The sequence below is a fragment of the Caenorhabditis remanei genome, chromosome IV (assembly GCF_010183535.1).
Source record: "Caenorhabditis remanei strain PX506 chromosome IV, whole genome shotgun sequence".
NCBI lineage: Eukaryota > Metazoa > Nematoda > Chromadorea > Rhabditida > Rhabditidae > Caenorhabditis > Caenorhabditis remanei.
Genome location: NC_071331.1, coordinates 18,247,181 through 18,264,361, shown reverse-complemented (window position 1 = coordinate 18,264,361; position 17,181 = coordinate 18,247,181). Strand labels below are relative to the sequence as shown.

At 37.4% G+C, this 17,181-nt stretch overlaps 1 protein-coding gene across 1 annotated transcript; it reads right to left on the bottom strand.

Annotated features, from left to right (window-relative positions):
- Positions 1–1,934: 1,934 nt before the first annotated feature.
- GCK72_015062 (uncharacterized protein) lies at positions 1,935–10,343 on the bottom strand (the record flags this gene model as incomplete). The annotated part of the gene is made up of 18 exons (XM_053730602.1): positions 1,935–2,063; positions 2,108–2,185; positions 2,230–2,347; positions 2,396–2,490; positions 5,488–5,658; positions 5,711–5,788; positions 5,831–5,909; positions 5,957–6,135; positions 6,185–6,277; positions 6,323–6,670; positions 6,879–7,169; positions 7,214–7,288; positions 7,340–7,563; positions 7,649–7,684; positions 7,729–7,832; positions 7,880–7,905; positions 8,012–10,212; positions 10,289–10,343. The coding sequence occupies 18 exons, from the start codon at positions 10,341–10,343 to the stop codon at positions 1,935–1,937; spliced, it is 4,380 nt and encodes a 1,459-aa protein (XP_053585374.1).
- Between the last annotated feature and the right edge of the window lie 6,838 nt (positions 10,344–17,181).

Below are 17,181 nucleotides of genomic sequence, written 5' to 3'. Positions count from 1 at the left end.
TTCGATTAGCGTTTATTTATACCTCCCATGCGATTCAAATGAACACCTTCCTAATTCATCGTCACCTCTCTCCTTCTATCTCATTTTTCCACTTCTTCTCTTTCTCTTGTTTCCTTTCACGCAACAATTCCTAATGCCTCCTCCTCTCTCTCTCACTCAAATAAAGATACACAAAAAAGCGCTCTCGAGTAATTAGGCGAAGAAATATGATATGGGTGAACGATTGCGTATGCGCCAAAAAACTGCGGAGAGTCATTAGGAAGGAGGGCTCTCCAATAGAAAAAAGATTATTTGCCACCGTTTAGAAGAAGCAGGGAGAGAGAGTAGGGGGTTGATGGATAAACAATCTTGTCACAGATGCTAAATAAACAATGTCCAATTGTGGGAAAAAGAGAAAAAGGGGTCAAACAGACATTTTTCTGCTCTCTGGGGTGCCTTCCACGCGTTTTGAAAGTGACGACCTTGAGGAAGAAATCCTAAATGAATCGGAAAAGTATAACGGGAGTAGGTAAGCAGTTATTCTTTTTCTTTTTCGGGAAGAAGAAGACGGAAATCCAGTTCGATTAATTTCGGATGATTTACAGCTTTCGCCACTCTCGCTCTCTCTTTTTTTCTCTGTGGATAAGAAGGGGAGTCGAGGGGAGAAAGTAGTAATTTATGGTTAGAGGAGAGGGGATAGAATAGAAGACGTTAGGGGGAAGACGTTCGAAGAGGTGGGAATAAAGTCAGAAATTTCAGTCTTTTTTTTGCACATCCTAAGAAGTTATCAAGCGTCAAAGATATTTCTCGCAATTGTTGCCTTTTTCAGCGCTAAAAGGATACATTTTTGAATTATTGATAACTTCTTAGGATGTACCCGTACAAAAAAGTTGTAAACTATAAAAATGATGCTCTACTTGTGATCTATACGCTTCATAAACAGTCGATAAAGTGAGACTATCAGGGAGGCCGTCTCAAACTCACAAAGATGACCATTCCCATCTAAAAACTGCAAGTGTCGCATTCTTTATGACCAGTACTGTACACCCGGGAAAACTTCCAACTTACCGACTTACCGAACAAACCGTACAGCTCCTTTGTAACATTTCACAATTTCAAAATATCAGTGTATACTGGAGCGCCTTCGGCGCCTTATTTTCCATCCCAAACAGTTGTAAATCCCAGAGTGCCAAATTTCAGATATTACAGAAACTACATCTTACAGTTTTTCTTTTGCTTTTTCCTAGTAAACAAAGCATTTTTATGACGTCAGAGTTACCTCATTCCATTTTTAAAAGACGTCAAAAAACCTTTTGAGGTTGAGAATAACAGTCAATTATCGCCTTTCTCCAATTACGGTTAGATAGAAAGTAGTCAAGAAAATTGAAGGAAAACGGAGACAGGTAATTGAGGGGTGTTGCAGAAACAGGTGGCAGTTAAAATATTGTGAGTAAATGCGCCTGAGGCACGCCAGTCTCACCGTCCATTCCAAAACTTTACGAAATCCGGTGTTTGTTTAATAAGTTTCACAGAAATACAGTAGGCAATAAAACTCTACAAAGCGTATCAAGAATTCTTACAATTTACAAAAAGAATGTTTATTTTAGAACACCTCCCACACAGAAAAAAAGTGAGGAGATGGAAAAAGAGGAAAAAGTATTATCAATGAAGAAAAAAGGAGAGGATGTCGTTTTCTTTGCAAGTTTCCTCACAAAGCGCAGCCTCAAAAAAGGGGATAAATCACGCAGGTGTGTAATTTGGTTTCGGTTGACAAACGACTGTCTGTATCTGTTAACAATTGAACAAAAAAGAGAGACAAGAAGGATTTGGACAAGAAGAATTAAGAAAAAAACCATTCAAATCAATTCACTTTCATTAACACAATAAAAAAACAGTCATCTTATCTTTTTAGCACTCGAGTAGAAATTTCTGTAGCTTTTTTTTCATCCATCCAGTTATTCTGCAGGCAGCGTTGCATCACCGTCAGGGATATCAGAAACATTTTGATTGATATATTCAGGCTTGATAAAGCGGTTGATGGTTAATATATTCCCTCTATTGAAAATTACATTGGTGGACCAGTTCTGAAATTCAAAATCTTTCGAAAAAGCTGATCTCAGTGTCATACCGTGTATCCTTTGTTGTTAGAACTGTAGACGGTAAAGCATTTAGTTCCAGCAAATGGTTGAATACCATATTGCATTACCTGAAAAGTGAGAAAAATACGCATTTAATGCGAAAAACGCTCACTTGATGTCCTCTCAAACACAAAATTAAACAGCATGCAATCATGGCACGAAGCACGCCTAGCATTGCGAAATTCTTGATATAATCCCCTCCTCTATTGCCGTATTGAAAATCATTGGGTCTGAAAAACGAGAAATTTGAGTTTTTCGAACTTTAGATGAGGGATTACTGCTTAGGGTCCAACTGAAAGTCTTCAATAGTGTCTGCCCACTTCATAGTTTCACTAACAATTGCTTGCTCTTCGTTTTCTGGGGTTCTTTTGATCTGAAACATGTTTGATTCACATAAAATTACTACTCATGTTCTACTTGTGAAACGTTATTTGCCGTTATATATACCAGTCGGTTCACGTCGCCTAACGGCGACTGAACCTCCTTCTCAACACCACCCTTCTAACTAGGGAAGGATCCCGAGTCGAGATGGAGTTACAGGTCGAGATATATATCAGTAGAACAAAAATTTTGCGCTGATTTCAAATCTGTATTCTGTTTTTGCTGAACGATCTCGTGTAAAAAGTTATTCGCGTTTTTGTGGCATCTCAGTGCAAAAATGAGCATTTTCAAGACTCCCAAAAGTAACGTTTTTCTGATTTTTTTCAAATTTTTTTGTGTTGTACGTGTATTTCCAATTATGAAGATTGTATTGTTTGTGTTGGAACTTTAGAAAACTTTCAGACAAATTTTTTGTAGATGTGTCATTTTTGAAAATTTAAGAAACTCCACAAAAATTTTTCTGAAAATAAATTCTGAAATCAAACTATGCAAAAATCATCTTTCTATCCGTACTCATACGTACCACACAAAAAAATTTGAAAAAAATCAGAAAAACGTTAATTTTGGGAGTCTTGAAAATGCTCATTTTTGCACTGAGAAGCCACAAAAACGCGAATAACTTTTTGCACGAGATCGTTCAGCAGAAACAGAATACATATTTGAAATCAGCGCAAAATTTCCGTTCTAGTGATATATATCTCGACCTGTAACTCCATCTCGACTCGGGATCCTTCCCTAGTAAGTGTTAAAGCGCCTGCGGCGCTTCTCACATGGTTCAAACAGTCGGGGTCTTAGAATTCTCTTTTTCTTCTGGTCCTATAACTTAGCTTCAGTTGTTAGTAGTCTTTATTAGCTGAGCAACCCGTTCTAGAGAGAACAATTAAAACACCCTTACTTTTCTGATAAGATTTCGACAAATTACTTCAGAAGAACAGGAACTTGGTAACTCTATTTTCCCCTTATCAAAAGGCAGGTGATCCTCTAAATATTAAGTTTTTTACTTTTGACTGATCGGCGACGATGCCGCCTCCCTCCTCTGAAGGCAAACTAAGGCGACATTTAGACAAATCCTTATTCTAGAATTCACCATCAATTCTTGAAAAGTGTTAGTTCATTTTCTATACTCCTAGTCTTATTCAATGGTTGAGACATCCGGGTCTTTGAATTAATTGTACTAAATACAGGAAATGTGTTTTTGCCTGTCTGAGACCCCCTTCACCAAAAGAGAATTTCCTATTCACATCTTCAAAAGTTACGTTTAAAGTATTCTTTTGAAGTTTTTGACTTATCGGCGGCGATGCCGCCTCCTTCCCCCAAATTCTTTCAAGCTTTTTTTCATATACACGGAAATCTTCTTTTTAGTTTGGTTTGATCCAAAAAGTTCTGCTTTCTAAATTTTTCACTGTTCGGCGGCGATGCCGCCTCTCTTCTCTGGAATACTTCGAAACTAAAACTATTTTAGTTGTTTCTAAGTTGAAAAGTTAAAGAAGCCCCTTTTTCAGTCTAGATTTCAATCCTTCTCATTCGTACCTGACAGTACTTCACAAAAAAATTCTTAAAGTTCTTTAAAAAAAAACACTTTTCGAATTTTTAATCGATCGGTGGCAATGCTGCATGATGACTTCCCATGAAGCTTCGGACGAAAGTCTTATTGTTAACTACTATCAAGTTTCTGGCTCGGTGTTTGTAGGATTGTGATTTTTTAAACACCGTCAAAGTTGGAACTCAATCATCCATTGTGACAGAGTTTAAGCGGTGTGTACAGTGTCAACAGAAAGAAAGCTACTTCACCCTTTTGTTCTACTCAATCTTGGCTATAACAAAATATTTACAACTTTCATATACTGGCTATGTTCTTATCAAAACAAAAAACAAAAACAAAATTTCCGACCTGGCGGTAACGAACTCACCACCCCACGCGTGAGAGTCATCTGCGTAGACCGCTACACCAAACACGCGCGGCGGAGGCGCTTTCGAGAATGCAGTCAAGAAACAACCGAGCCAGTAGTATGAGATTGAGTTTTTGAACTTTCTACCACCCTGTCGGGACCAGGCTTGGTCGGGAAAAACTTTTCGGGAAAATCGGGAACAAAAAAATTTCCCGAAATTTTTTTTCGGGAAATCGGGAACCCGAAAAATTTCACGAAAATTTTTTTCGGGAAATCGGGTTCCCGGTTTTTTTCCCGACTTTTTTTTTCGGGAAAATCGGGAATTTTTCGAGAAATTCGAGAATTTTTGAAAACGAACATTTAATGACTCAAAAATGCGTATTTTTCCACATTTTTTCTTTTCATCATCAATGCTAGCAATAAAAACTTATTCAATAACAAAAAGTTTGTTTGTTGAGGTTGGAACCCCATCAATCTCCCGTTTTGCTGAAGAAACATCTCTCAGCGCTCAATAACTTTCTATTATCAAAACAGTTTTTGGCGACGAGAACATACGTTTTGCTTCTGAATTTGTTGCTGGAGAGCTCAAATACTCATGATAAATACGGGAAAGAGACAGAAATGATGAAAACTTTAGCAACAAGCGATAAAAAAATTGTTCCCGATTTTCCCGGAGTTTTTCGGGAAATTTCTCGTCGGGAAAAAATTCCCGAATTTTATTTCGGGAAATTTCCCGTCGGGAAATTTTCCCGAAAAAAGTCGGGAAAATCGGGAAATCGAGTATCCCGATTTCCCGACCTCGACCAACCCTGGTCGGGACACACGTTTCTAAACGTTTTTTACTGTTGAAATCGGTATCGTCTCCAGAAGACGTCAAATTTGATGTTTTTGAAAAAAGAAAAGTTCGGGCATCATCTAAGGGAAATTTCCAACCAACCTATCTAGGTTTCATAGAAATCGGTCCACTACACACGGAGTTATGGCTTGCAACAAATAAATCGACAGACATACTCTGTTGAATATTATTAGTAAAGATATGTGTGTGTGAGAACCTGTCTAAACTCAAAAACAGGCTTTGGAGCCAAGATAACTAAACTCACCAGTTTCAATGCCTCATCAAGTCCTTTTAACATCTGCTCGAACACTCCTCCGTGTGCACAATAAACTCTTTTTTGAAGAAAAGAGCACATCGGCATGGCTTTGAACATTCGATTAGCCGCTTCCCAGACCAATCGACCTTTCGCTTCTCCAAAACTTTCGATACTTTCATCCTAAGAAAAAAAAGAGATTAGTTTTGAACGACAATGAAATGTATAAACTCACAAATAATCCGTAAACGATATTGATAAACGGAGTCTCATGATTTCCACTTGTGAAGTAAAACTTTCTCGGATTAAGAAGCTGGAAAGAAACTGTTTGAAATTGAAAATCGATAGTTCTAACTTTAAGAGAACAAATAGCCATTAAAACACAAATACTTCGGTCTCCGCGATCTCCATAGTCTCCTGTAGCTAATACCGTTCTAAAAATTGGAACATCAAAAGGGTTCTTTTAGAAAGAAAAACCTACATTCCCGGGATGTCCAATGCCATGTTAATATGATACATTAGATCGCGAATTTCTCCATGAATATCGGTAATGACCATGGTGTTCTCTCGATCAAGCGTAAGGTAGTCATTTTCAGAATTGTTCATGTAATCTGCCACTTTGTCGCAGGTGCTTATGACTTGTTCAGGTTCGAATGGATTCTACAAAATATGTTGAAATTTGGTTTAAAGTAAAAACTTTTAATCTCACCCTGTAAGTTATTCCATTTTCGACATGTGGAAATTTCTTTATCGTCAAGAATTCTTTTGAGGTTAACTCCGAGGCAATTTTCACATAATCCATCTGAAAAAAAGCAAGACAGAATTAGATAAACACTAAGACTCTGACTTCTCCGTTTGTGAGGATATCGAGGGGAAAACGTGGACACTTTTCTCTAGAATTGTCTTCTTGTTGCATTTGTTCATCGGATTTTTGCAAAGGCCTCATTTTCAAATGAACTTGTTTAGGATCAATGTTAACTCGTTTGAGCGGAGACATTCTCTTTTTCTTCTTGGTTCCTATACTATTCTTTTTCGATCCTTTCGTATTTCCGCTCTTGCTCTTCTTCCCGTTTTTACCATGGCTGTTTTTTGGTTGATTTTTCTTGTCGTCAGTTTTGTTTTGACCCGAGTTCTTTTTCTTATCAGCACCACCATCTTTTCGTTTGTTTACATCCTCTTTTGGCTTTCGTGGGTTCTGAAACTTCACTATGACGATGTACACAAAAAGAAAATAAAGAAAAAAAGCTCAAGAACAAATATGAATCGTTATGGGTATGTTTTCAATGAAAAACGCCCATTTTTAACTGATTGGGCTGCCATCTTCCCAAGTTTCTGATTGGGGAGTGAAATATCAATACGTGTTTGTAGATCGAGACCTAGAAATAAAACGATCAGAAACTTACCTTCGTGGAGAACTCTTGTATAGCAGCGTTGATTCGTTTTTGCGATGATTCGAAACCTTCTCCTTTTTGAGTTGTGTCAAGCTGAAGATCGCTTCTCTTCTTATTCAGTTCGTCGACTATGGTACTATCAATTTGTGTCAAATCAAGAGTGTTATCAGTCGCCTGCTCCCTTTCATCGTAAACGTCGATACCTTCTCCACAGAGTATTTCCTGAGAAGATTTGACAACTGTCAAAGGGTCTGAGCACGGATAATACTCGTCCACAAATGTTTCGTCTCTAACTCCTTGCATCTGAACAAAACAATGAAAAAAAATTTAGAGACAGCTAGACTTACAAAAGCTACAGTACGGCGTTTGGTATGTTGTTTGATCTGATCACCTGCCAAAGCTTCGAACCCGGTATTCACGGTCTGAAATTGTTGTCGGTTTGTGAATGATTGTCATCCGAATATCTCACTCACCTTTTGTCCTCCCGCAATTTCATTTGCATCTTTGACTATTTTTTGTTGCTTCTTTGGTAAACTTGAAATTTTTTTCGTCGATACCTTTTCGTCCACTTTTTCATGAACTTCTTCAAGTTCGATTTTCTCCACCTTATTCTCTTCAACTTCATAAACGACACAACGAGGAGTTGCATTGATGTTATAAGACGAAGGTTTGACTTTCATTCGGAGTTTTATTTGATCTAAAAATAGGAATATTTTTCATTTTTCAACAACTAGCTCATTATCTTTCTAAAAACTAATTTTGAATGCGTGAAAAGTTCTTACGTTGCTTATTTTCAACAATTTCAACATGTTGGATACCTGAAAATAAACCGATTTCAAGTTTCCGGTTTCCTTCAACTTACTGTTATCCAGCTTCTCATCTCTTTTCTTTTTCCAATACCAGACGCCATAAGCACCACCACCCACAAGTCCTACAACAGCGACTGCACCGAATCCCATACCGACGCTGAAAAAAAAACGAATAGATCTTTTAGTCTCGTATGATTCACTTACTATGCCCCAACGTTTGAACCATTGGCCTGAAAAAATCTTGTTTTAAGATTAACTGTTCTTTATAATCACGTTGTACCGAAAACTCTGTTAATCGGTAGAACGTGACCATAATACAAGCTGATCATAACTCACTTCTGTAAATGCTTCCATCGTAATCGTTTTGTGAGTAGTAGGAGAGGAGTAGGAACGTGGAGACAAAGCCAAGAAGAAAGGAATCACCACACTGAACGCTTGAGCAGTCGCTTTGATCAACGAGTTTCCATTTGTGAAGTCCAATTGGAGACTTCTCAATCGTTCGGAAACCTCTTTATCTGGATACGGTGCACCAATTTCATCTAGTTTTTTCATGAATGCTGGTCCGTTGAAATAAGCTGTACCATCGAAATCAATCGAAATATTTAATACTTCGGGGAATTCCGGAAAAGTCCTATTTCTTGTGTCGATTCCAGCTAGGGCTTTCTCGGCAATCATTGCACCGTTTCGGAAAATTATCTCAGCAGGTTTTCGAAGTGGCTCAATTTCTTTTTGCTGTGCAGGCGACATGTTATTACAATGAATCCGTAATTTTTCCCAGTCTGGTTTGAGTTCTTTAGTCGGTACCAAGTAACTGGCCACTCCAAACCCACCATTCAAATCGATACTGATTTTCTGTGTCAACTCTGAATCTTGTTTCACTTCGCGAACAGATCTCCCTGATGCAGCCGAATCGATATTATTTAGTTCATCTTTGAGTCTACCTGCTTCTTCAACTGCTTTAATGCTTTCCACAACAAAAATATTTCCAGTCTTGAACTTTGACATAGCTTTTAGTGGAAAACCATCTCCAATAGATTCCTTTGCAGCTTCCATCATTTTTTTGTTCTGGACACAATTATAGGTCGATTGTATTTGCTTGTCATTTGCAATATTAGACTGATTGAGTCCCTCAACTTTTGTGTTTTCAACCCATTTCTTCAAATTCGGGAAGTTTTTCTCGAACCCTTCCACTTTTGGTTTCAATTCATCAAGAATTTTTTTAAACTCCGGCAAACTCTTATGACCGATAACAATGCTGGCCAATTTACCCAAATCTTGAGTATTACCTTCCAGAAGAGCTTTTTCGATTTTGTACAATGGCTCAAAATTCACTCCGACAGTATTGAACTGGCCGATAAAAACAGTTTTTTCCTTTTTAAGAGTGTCCAAATCTTGCAGTTCTTGTTGCAGATCTTGAAGAGTGGTAGCATTATTTGAAACTTTTTGAACACTGTTCATACACTCATTGAATTTCTCCATTGCTTCAAATGCTTCACTTTCATTTTTGGCTGATTCCAATTGGCTTCGCAACATAACAGTCGGTTTAGCAACGTTCATTGCTTGAATTGATAGCAAAACTGTATGGGCAGGTTTGCTTAGACCATATAACTGTGCGAATTCTGTGAGAAGAATTCCATATTCAGGGATAGTACCATTGAACACGATATCCTTGATGAAAGAGGATTTAAAGTCCTGCGGAAACTGATGAAGATCATCTGGCCCATTTAAGAAAGCATGTGTCAAAGATGTGCTCAAAATCATTTTTGGTTCACTTAAATCTACCACAACTTCAAGGCCTTCTATAACTGCATCTATCACTTCTCTGGATACCTTCCCTTTCACGGTAGCCAAATGTTTCAGGAAGTTTGCCAGTTTTGACATTGAGAAGTTCGCTTGTTTGAGGAGAAGTTGATCTATTCCTCGCAAAAACAGAATAACTTGAATATGATTGCTCACAATGTCCCCGCTCAGAAGTTTCGTTTCCGACGGTTTAAATTTATGATTCACAATTTTTTCAAGTTCTCGCATTTTTGCTGGCGCGTTTATCATCACATTAACATGTTCCATTATTAAAGTTAAATTAGAAGATGCTGTGATGGCACCATTGAGAAACGAATCCACTGTATTTGAGATTTTGGATATATCATCTTTGAACATGATAATACCGTAAGACGATTTAAACTTGACCAGCACTGGAAATACGCTAACATCACCACGTTGGTCTCCATAATCAAATTTCGGTGCTTGCAGCTTCATCACGTCCCCGATTGTATCTCGAACAGGTGTCATGTTTCCACACTCATCACTTTTATCATTACACTTATCAGCCACCAAAGTGATTTCCTGAAGTTTCTTTCCCGCCTCGCTCACTTTCTCCTTATTCAATGAATCCCGAAGCTCTTTTCTAATCTTCAACAAATCAAGAATAACATCTCTCCGTTTTACTTCTTTATTCTTAATTTGTTTCTCGAGAACAAGTGCATTGACAACTTTACCGAGAAGTCTCAACTCATTCACATGTTTACGTATTAGGGCGTCTGAAATTTGAAAAAGGTCAGTTTCTTCCCAAATATGCGTCTCAGGAAAGTGGCAAAATCTACCAGTTTAACTGACCGTGTGTTTTTTTCTTTTGATTTATTGCTGGAGCACGCTTTCTGAGAAGTCTCATGATGGTAACAACAGCAGTGGTTTGAAAAAACCAAAATGTTCAAAATCTTGCTCTTCCTGTCTAGGGCATCCTATTTTAAGTTTTGTTCAGTAAATTAGTTTGGAGAGCACGCAGGTCACGTGAGTGATAATTTTTAGTATAAAGAATTTCAGAAATACTAAAAACCAATAATTAGCAATTCCCACGTGAAACTGGAATTTTTGAGGGTGCCTCCCGGTTATCCTGAAGTTCTCAAGTCATTATTATTTTTGTCGAAATGCGCTTCCGAAGGGTGCCTGCGATAGAAATACGACAAATGAGTAAGTGAAACCAAAACTATTGTTAGAAGAACTTTTTGATGTTTCAGGGTTTTTCCTGCTTTGCTGCTTATCAGTATTTCTCAATCCAATTGCTCTGGTCAGTGCGAACACCGGAGGTTCTGGTAAGTTTTTCAAAACAACATATTTTCAAAAAGTGTTGATTTTTTTTTGAATTCCAAATTTCAAATCTTTACAGGTTACCAAATAGTCGAACTCTCCAATGACTTGTCACTCATTGCTAGACTTTTCAATGCAATCGCCTTGGAGCAAGAACTGAAAGCTGGTAAAGTCACCACTAATGAAGTCGTCCGTGAGTTATTCGATCTGAAAAAGGGAGTTTCTCTCGATGTATTGGAAAAAGAGAATGTATTGGCGCTGACGGATCAGTTGTCGGGGATAAGTGATGTTGTGGAGAAAAGATGTAGTGGCGATTCGTGCAGTTCTTTGAAGCGAATTTCTGCCGGACTCACTGCGTTGGAATCAATAGATCAACTCCCTTCTGATGATTACAGTAAACTTTTCGATGATGGAAGTTCTTTACAAGCATTAGGACAACTGAAAAAATCTCATTCTGTTGTTGTAAGCCTCAAATCCCAGGTTGAAGAACTGATTGGTTTGCTTGCTGCTAATGCTGGTACTACTAAAATTGAAGATCCACTTGGGCATGTGTTTTCTCTAAGAAAAAACATCAATGGGATACTCGACTCTTCAAAATCCCTCGCAGTAAAGTTTTCTCAGGCACAAATTGAAGCGCTGGAAGAGAACAAGCTAAAGACGTCAATTGAGAATTTTCTGAAACTATCAGGCGTAACTACGTCGCTAAAAAATAGTGGAATTCCAATTGAAGAGTTAAATCAAAAAATGAACGAACTAACTGCAACGACGACTGAATTAAAGAAACTTCTATCCAAAGAAGATTTGAAAAGGAGAATCCAATTGTTAGTGGATGTTAGTGATGGGATGAAGTTATCGATGGCGGAGAAATCGATGACAAGTGGGTTTTTCAATGGACTAGATGATTTCAAAAATCTTTCGGCCGATTTGAAGTCTTCGATTGCAAGATTTTCCGAACTAGAGGGTATCGGGGAAATGGTTTCGTCTGTTCTTAATTTGGCTCAGCAATTGGAGCCTCTTTCTTCTGCGAAAACTGCTTCGAAAGATCCGAATATTGTGATCAATGGATTAAGTTTAATTAAGACGTTGGAGTCAGCTAAACAGGAAATGGGCAGTTTTGATGAATACGAGTCAATACAAAAGTGTGTTAATCAGTTGAGCACTCTCGAGAGTGGATTGAGTCTTTCCATCTGGGGTCAGGAACAAAGTAATGTAAAATCTCTTGGAAAGTTTGGACATGAGTTTACGGGAAAATACAATGGAATCAGTTTTGATGGGAGTAAGCTCACTACTCTGAAGGGTCTTATAACTAACGATGTCGCCGGTACGATTGAAGCAGTCAGATCTAGTGCTGACTTAAGCACTGTTCAATCTGAGCTGAATGCTTTGAAAGGGAGTCTGGATGGTGTCACAACATCAGAATTGACCACGTGGGCGACAGCTTCAAAAGTCGATACATTAGTTCCTAATGCAAGTCAATGGCTTAAAAACAACAAAGTGGATTCGATAACAAATTGTCTCAAAAACAAGATAGTGTTTATAAATGCGAAGAAAGTTATCGATCAACGAGATTCTCTAACTGCTGTTCTAAAACTGAAAAAGGATAATAAGGAAATGAGTGAAATTTCAAAGCTGGCAACATCCCAAAAGCCAATCATCAAAGCATGGAACGACTTCAAAAGTGCACGAAAATTGAGAAAAACTCGTTCGACAAAATCCGATGGTAAACTGGAAGATGCAATGAAATCAGTTCGTGGTATCAGGGTGCTCAACCGAAGGTAAAACCGATGAAAAACCGATTTTTTTTAACCGATGAAAATCGTTTCTCAATCCGAAGAATTTTAACCGATTTCTCAAAAACTGAAATCGGTAGGAAATCGATCAACAATCGGAGAAGAATCGATTTTCTTCGATTGTGTTTTGAAAAAAACCGTTCGGTTTCGGTTTTTATCGGTTTTGAAACCGGTTAAAAAACCGATTATTCTTCGATTTTTACCGATTTTCACCGGTTTTTTTGAAAATTCAAACTGTCACGTTTCGATTACGTCACACGTTTTTTTTCTATTTTTAAAGAAAATTTGAACAAAATATGATAAAAACGTGACAAACCGCCGTAGAGTTTGAACTTTCAGAAAATCCGGTGAAAATCGGAAACTAATCGGTTTTAATCGGTTTCTAAACCGAACAAAATCGGTTTTTTTTTCAAAACAATCGAAGAAAATCGAATTTTAACCGATTTTTCCCTGGAGAAAAATCGATTTCTTTTTTAAAAACCGGCTCATATTTTCACCGATTTTTTAATCAATAACCGATTTTAATCGGTTTTGAAGTATCGGTGGAGCACCCTGCGTGGTATCAGCTCCGCTGTGAAATTATTCCGAGATTTAGCTGCAGGATTCACGTCAAAGAATGATATTCAAGCACTTCTGAATGCTGAGAAAACAATTGAAGACGCGATAAAAAAGATGACAGATGCAAACGCAAGGAAAGAGTTGGAAACATTGTGGAATTCTGAATCAAAGAAAATGCTGCAGAAATTTCTAGTCTTGACGAATGAGGTGAACAAAAATATCAATACAAAACCGGAGAAGCTCAATGAATACTCCAAATTCTTTGAAATGAAGCTCAATTTCGATGGAATGGCTATGCTGAAAATGAGGTCACTGTCTGAAAAACTTCAATACAATGACCTGCCAATACCCGATTATGACACACTGAACAGGGTGAAGAATTTGGATACTATTGACTTTGTGAATGCAAAAACTAAATTAAAGTTTGGATTGGATTCATTCATGCTCATAGTTACGTTTCTCTCTGCTCAGCCACGTCTGAAGAAGATGCGAAACATTCTTGTAACAACGACGATAGCAGTAAGTTTTTGGGAAAGTTTAGGAACTATTTTTCATGAAACCACGTTTTTGATAAACAACCATAACAAAAAATTATTTGATGAAAGCCATTGAGTTTGATTTTTCAGGCTGGGTTCCCAGGTTATGTGTATGTTTTGTAAGTCAACAGAAAATTCTAGATACTCCCGATTTTTGAAAACTAATTCTTTTAGAATCGGATGCGGTATTCTAGCGATCGTTGTTGCTGTAGTGGTCGGTATTTGTGTATATCGTAAGAAAAAGAAGAAGGATCATACAGTTGTCAAACCTGATTGTGAGAAGAAAACCACATGGAAATGGGCTGGGCCAATTAAAAGGTGTTTGGATCAGTGTATCGAGAAAATGAAAATAAAAGAAAAACCGAAGAAACGGGTTGATAACGATCCAGCTCCACCACCACCGCCACGACCAGTTATCAATTCAACTACTCCTCTGTTACAAAAACCAGACCGTAAGTTTCAAAAAAGTAATTGCAAATTTAAAAACATATTTTTAAAGATAACGAAGATGATAATGATAATGATGATTATCAAAATGATCCTGTTATCGAAGCTTCATTGAAAAAAATAAAAGGACGACCAGACAGCGGAATCACACTGGAAGGGGAAAAAATTGAATCGAATGTGCCTGATCCTGTCAAGAAAGAAAAAGAGTTATCGGTTTGTTTTAATTTTATATCACATATGTTGTTTTGTTGTCTTGCTTGCAGACCGATCAAATAGAATTCGCTAAACCGAATACTATTTCGAGAGAGATAGAAATCAGGATTCCATCTTTAGAAGACGTGAGTAAATTATTTATTAACACAGACGGGTTTAAAAATTGAAATACTCTATGTATAGAAAACAAGTTGTAACCAAAATATTTTGATTTTCAGCTTTTAATCCGTTCCTAATATGTAGCAGAAAATTAATTAGAGTTCATTACTAAATTATAATAATTTATTCCAGTTAATCAATATTCACAATACAAAAATGGAAGATCTCACTGTTCTAGCCGAAAAACCCGGAATAACACATATTTTGCCGCCACAAGACTTTATTGCCAAAGGAGGAAGCGACAACTTTAGGGTAGAAACTCGTTCATATAGTATGGTTTTAGTTTTTTTCTAGGACATGACTCCAGAGATGACGACTGATCTCGCGAAGACAATCTCAAGCAGCACAGTTATTGATATGGAACCCACACCAAACGAAGTGACTGTTGATGTAGCCAAGAGTGAATCCACACCTACTGTTGCAATAAAGGTACGATTAGTTGACAGTGTATTTCTAAAATTAGCTTCTTTCCAGACATTATGGGGTTATTCAGGTCATGTAAAAATGCATTTTAATACATATTTTACCTTATTCACGACCGTTGAAAAATGTATTTTTTACAAATTTTTTTCCCATTTTTCTACATTTCTCTCTCATTTTTTGACAGTTTTTCTACATGCGCATGTCGAAAAATACAAAAAAGTGGAAAAACACTTTTAGACCAACGCTAAACTGAGATTTGTGAAAAATAGTTTCTCGACGATCGTGAATAAGGAAAAAATGTATTAAAATACATTTTTACATGACCTGAATAACCCCATTAGAAAAAACCCAGTCAGACACACGTACTGCCACGTCTGGAGACAGTCAATCGGATTTTTTGGATGGTGGAAGTGTGTCACTACAGAACGGAGAAGGTGATGAAAGCGCTGATGTATGCATTAAAGGAAGAGAACAAAACTGGAAGGAAGTATACGATAGTATTGAAAGCAAAGATGAAGAAACTCCCGAAATTTGTCAGTCTTTTCCAGTGAGAATTCTGCAACATTTAAGCGATTGGGTAAGAAACTCATTTGGAACTTAGAAAGAACTTCTAATTTGTGTAATTTCAGCTAGGAAAGTATGCTGAAGAAGAAACTTTTGCAGAGCTTGAAATACTACCTGCGACGATAGTCGATCCACGATATGAGGGAGGAGGCGGAGGAAGAAAAAGAAAAGATACAACTTCTCAAGGAGATGTGAGTGTTTTAGTCAACTGTGTCTATTGATTCATACTTACATACCTATCTCACAACAACAAAATATTTCCAGCTCAGTGTGGCCGAATTGATACATAAACTGATGACAGAACAAAATATGAAAGTTGCAAAGTGGAAAGAAGGGGAGGTGGGTGTTTCAAAGATCCCGCGTTGAAATTCTTCATTCAATTTCAGTTTCCACTTACCTACGAGCAATGCATGTCGATTCTCAAAATGGCAAAGAAAATAGTGATCGAGGAACCTGCTCTCGTTCGTCTGAATCGTAAAAAGACAATTGTCGTTGGCGACGTTCACGGGGGGATGCTTGACTTGGCTCGGGCCTTGAATTTTGGTCTTTATGATAAAGATGCGTAAGTTTCTGTTGCAAATCAAACGAAACTACACATACATACTATTCAGGACTATTTTGTTTCTTGGAGACTACGTAGATCGTGGACGGCGAGGTATAGATGTAGTGATGTTACTTTGTTCATTTTTACGAGATCGTGCAAGTTTAAACTCATTTTTCATAGATACTGAACAAGGGAAAAATCCGAATGACACGTGGAAATCATGAAGAAATCAGTATAAACCTTAAATACGGATTTTTGGTAATCACTATTTTTTAACCACCATACCCACTTACTTGATTACAGAGAGAATGCCGACGAGCATTCGGGAAAGAAAAAGCGAAACATTTCTGGATTGCTGCAAATGAAATGTTTGACGAGCTTCCAATTGCAAATGTTTTGAATGACAGACAGTGGTGTGCGCATGGAGGAATCTCTTCCCTGTTGAAAAGTCGTTCTGACTTCAAACTCGTGAGTTTCATATTCAAATGGATGCAATGTTTTTACTATGATATTTATAGTTGAAACTCTGTTTTTCAGATCAAGAAGCATCCGAAAACAGATGAGGAGTGGAAGGTGCGAAACGATATTCTATGGGGGGATCCAGATGAAAATTCGTAAGCGGATTATTTACTTTGCCTAAGTTTTACTCTGAATTTTGCAGAAGTGAACTCTTCCCACCAAGTAAACGAATCAAATCAACATCCAACTATTCTAAAGAAGGACATGATGCTTTTTTGAAGGGATGTCAGCTCGATGGTTCCTATAGAGGTCACTCCGTGAGTTTTTGAGTACAAGATTGCAAACTTTTTAATGAAATTTGATTCAGGTGGTTGAAAATGGAATAAAACCTTATTTTGGAACAAAGTGTATTAATATTTATGCAGCAACAAACCACAAGGACAATGTAAGTTTGAATAAATGCATCTTCTATTCTACTGAACGCGGGAAAAACTTCATCACACAATTTCAGAATTGTTCGGGCATGGCAATAGTTCATTTCGATGGTAGAATCGAGTATATTAGAATTAGAAATACTCAATACGACCCAGGACATAATAACACAAAAGACGAAATGACTGTTCGAGGTAATTAGGTATTGGATACCAAAAATTTATCCAAGGAAATTATGACATTTCTAATATGAACTTGAACTACTTGTTGCCTTCTTTGTATTCAAGGTATTCGATA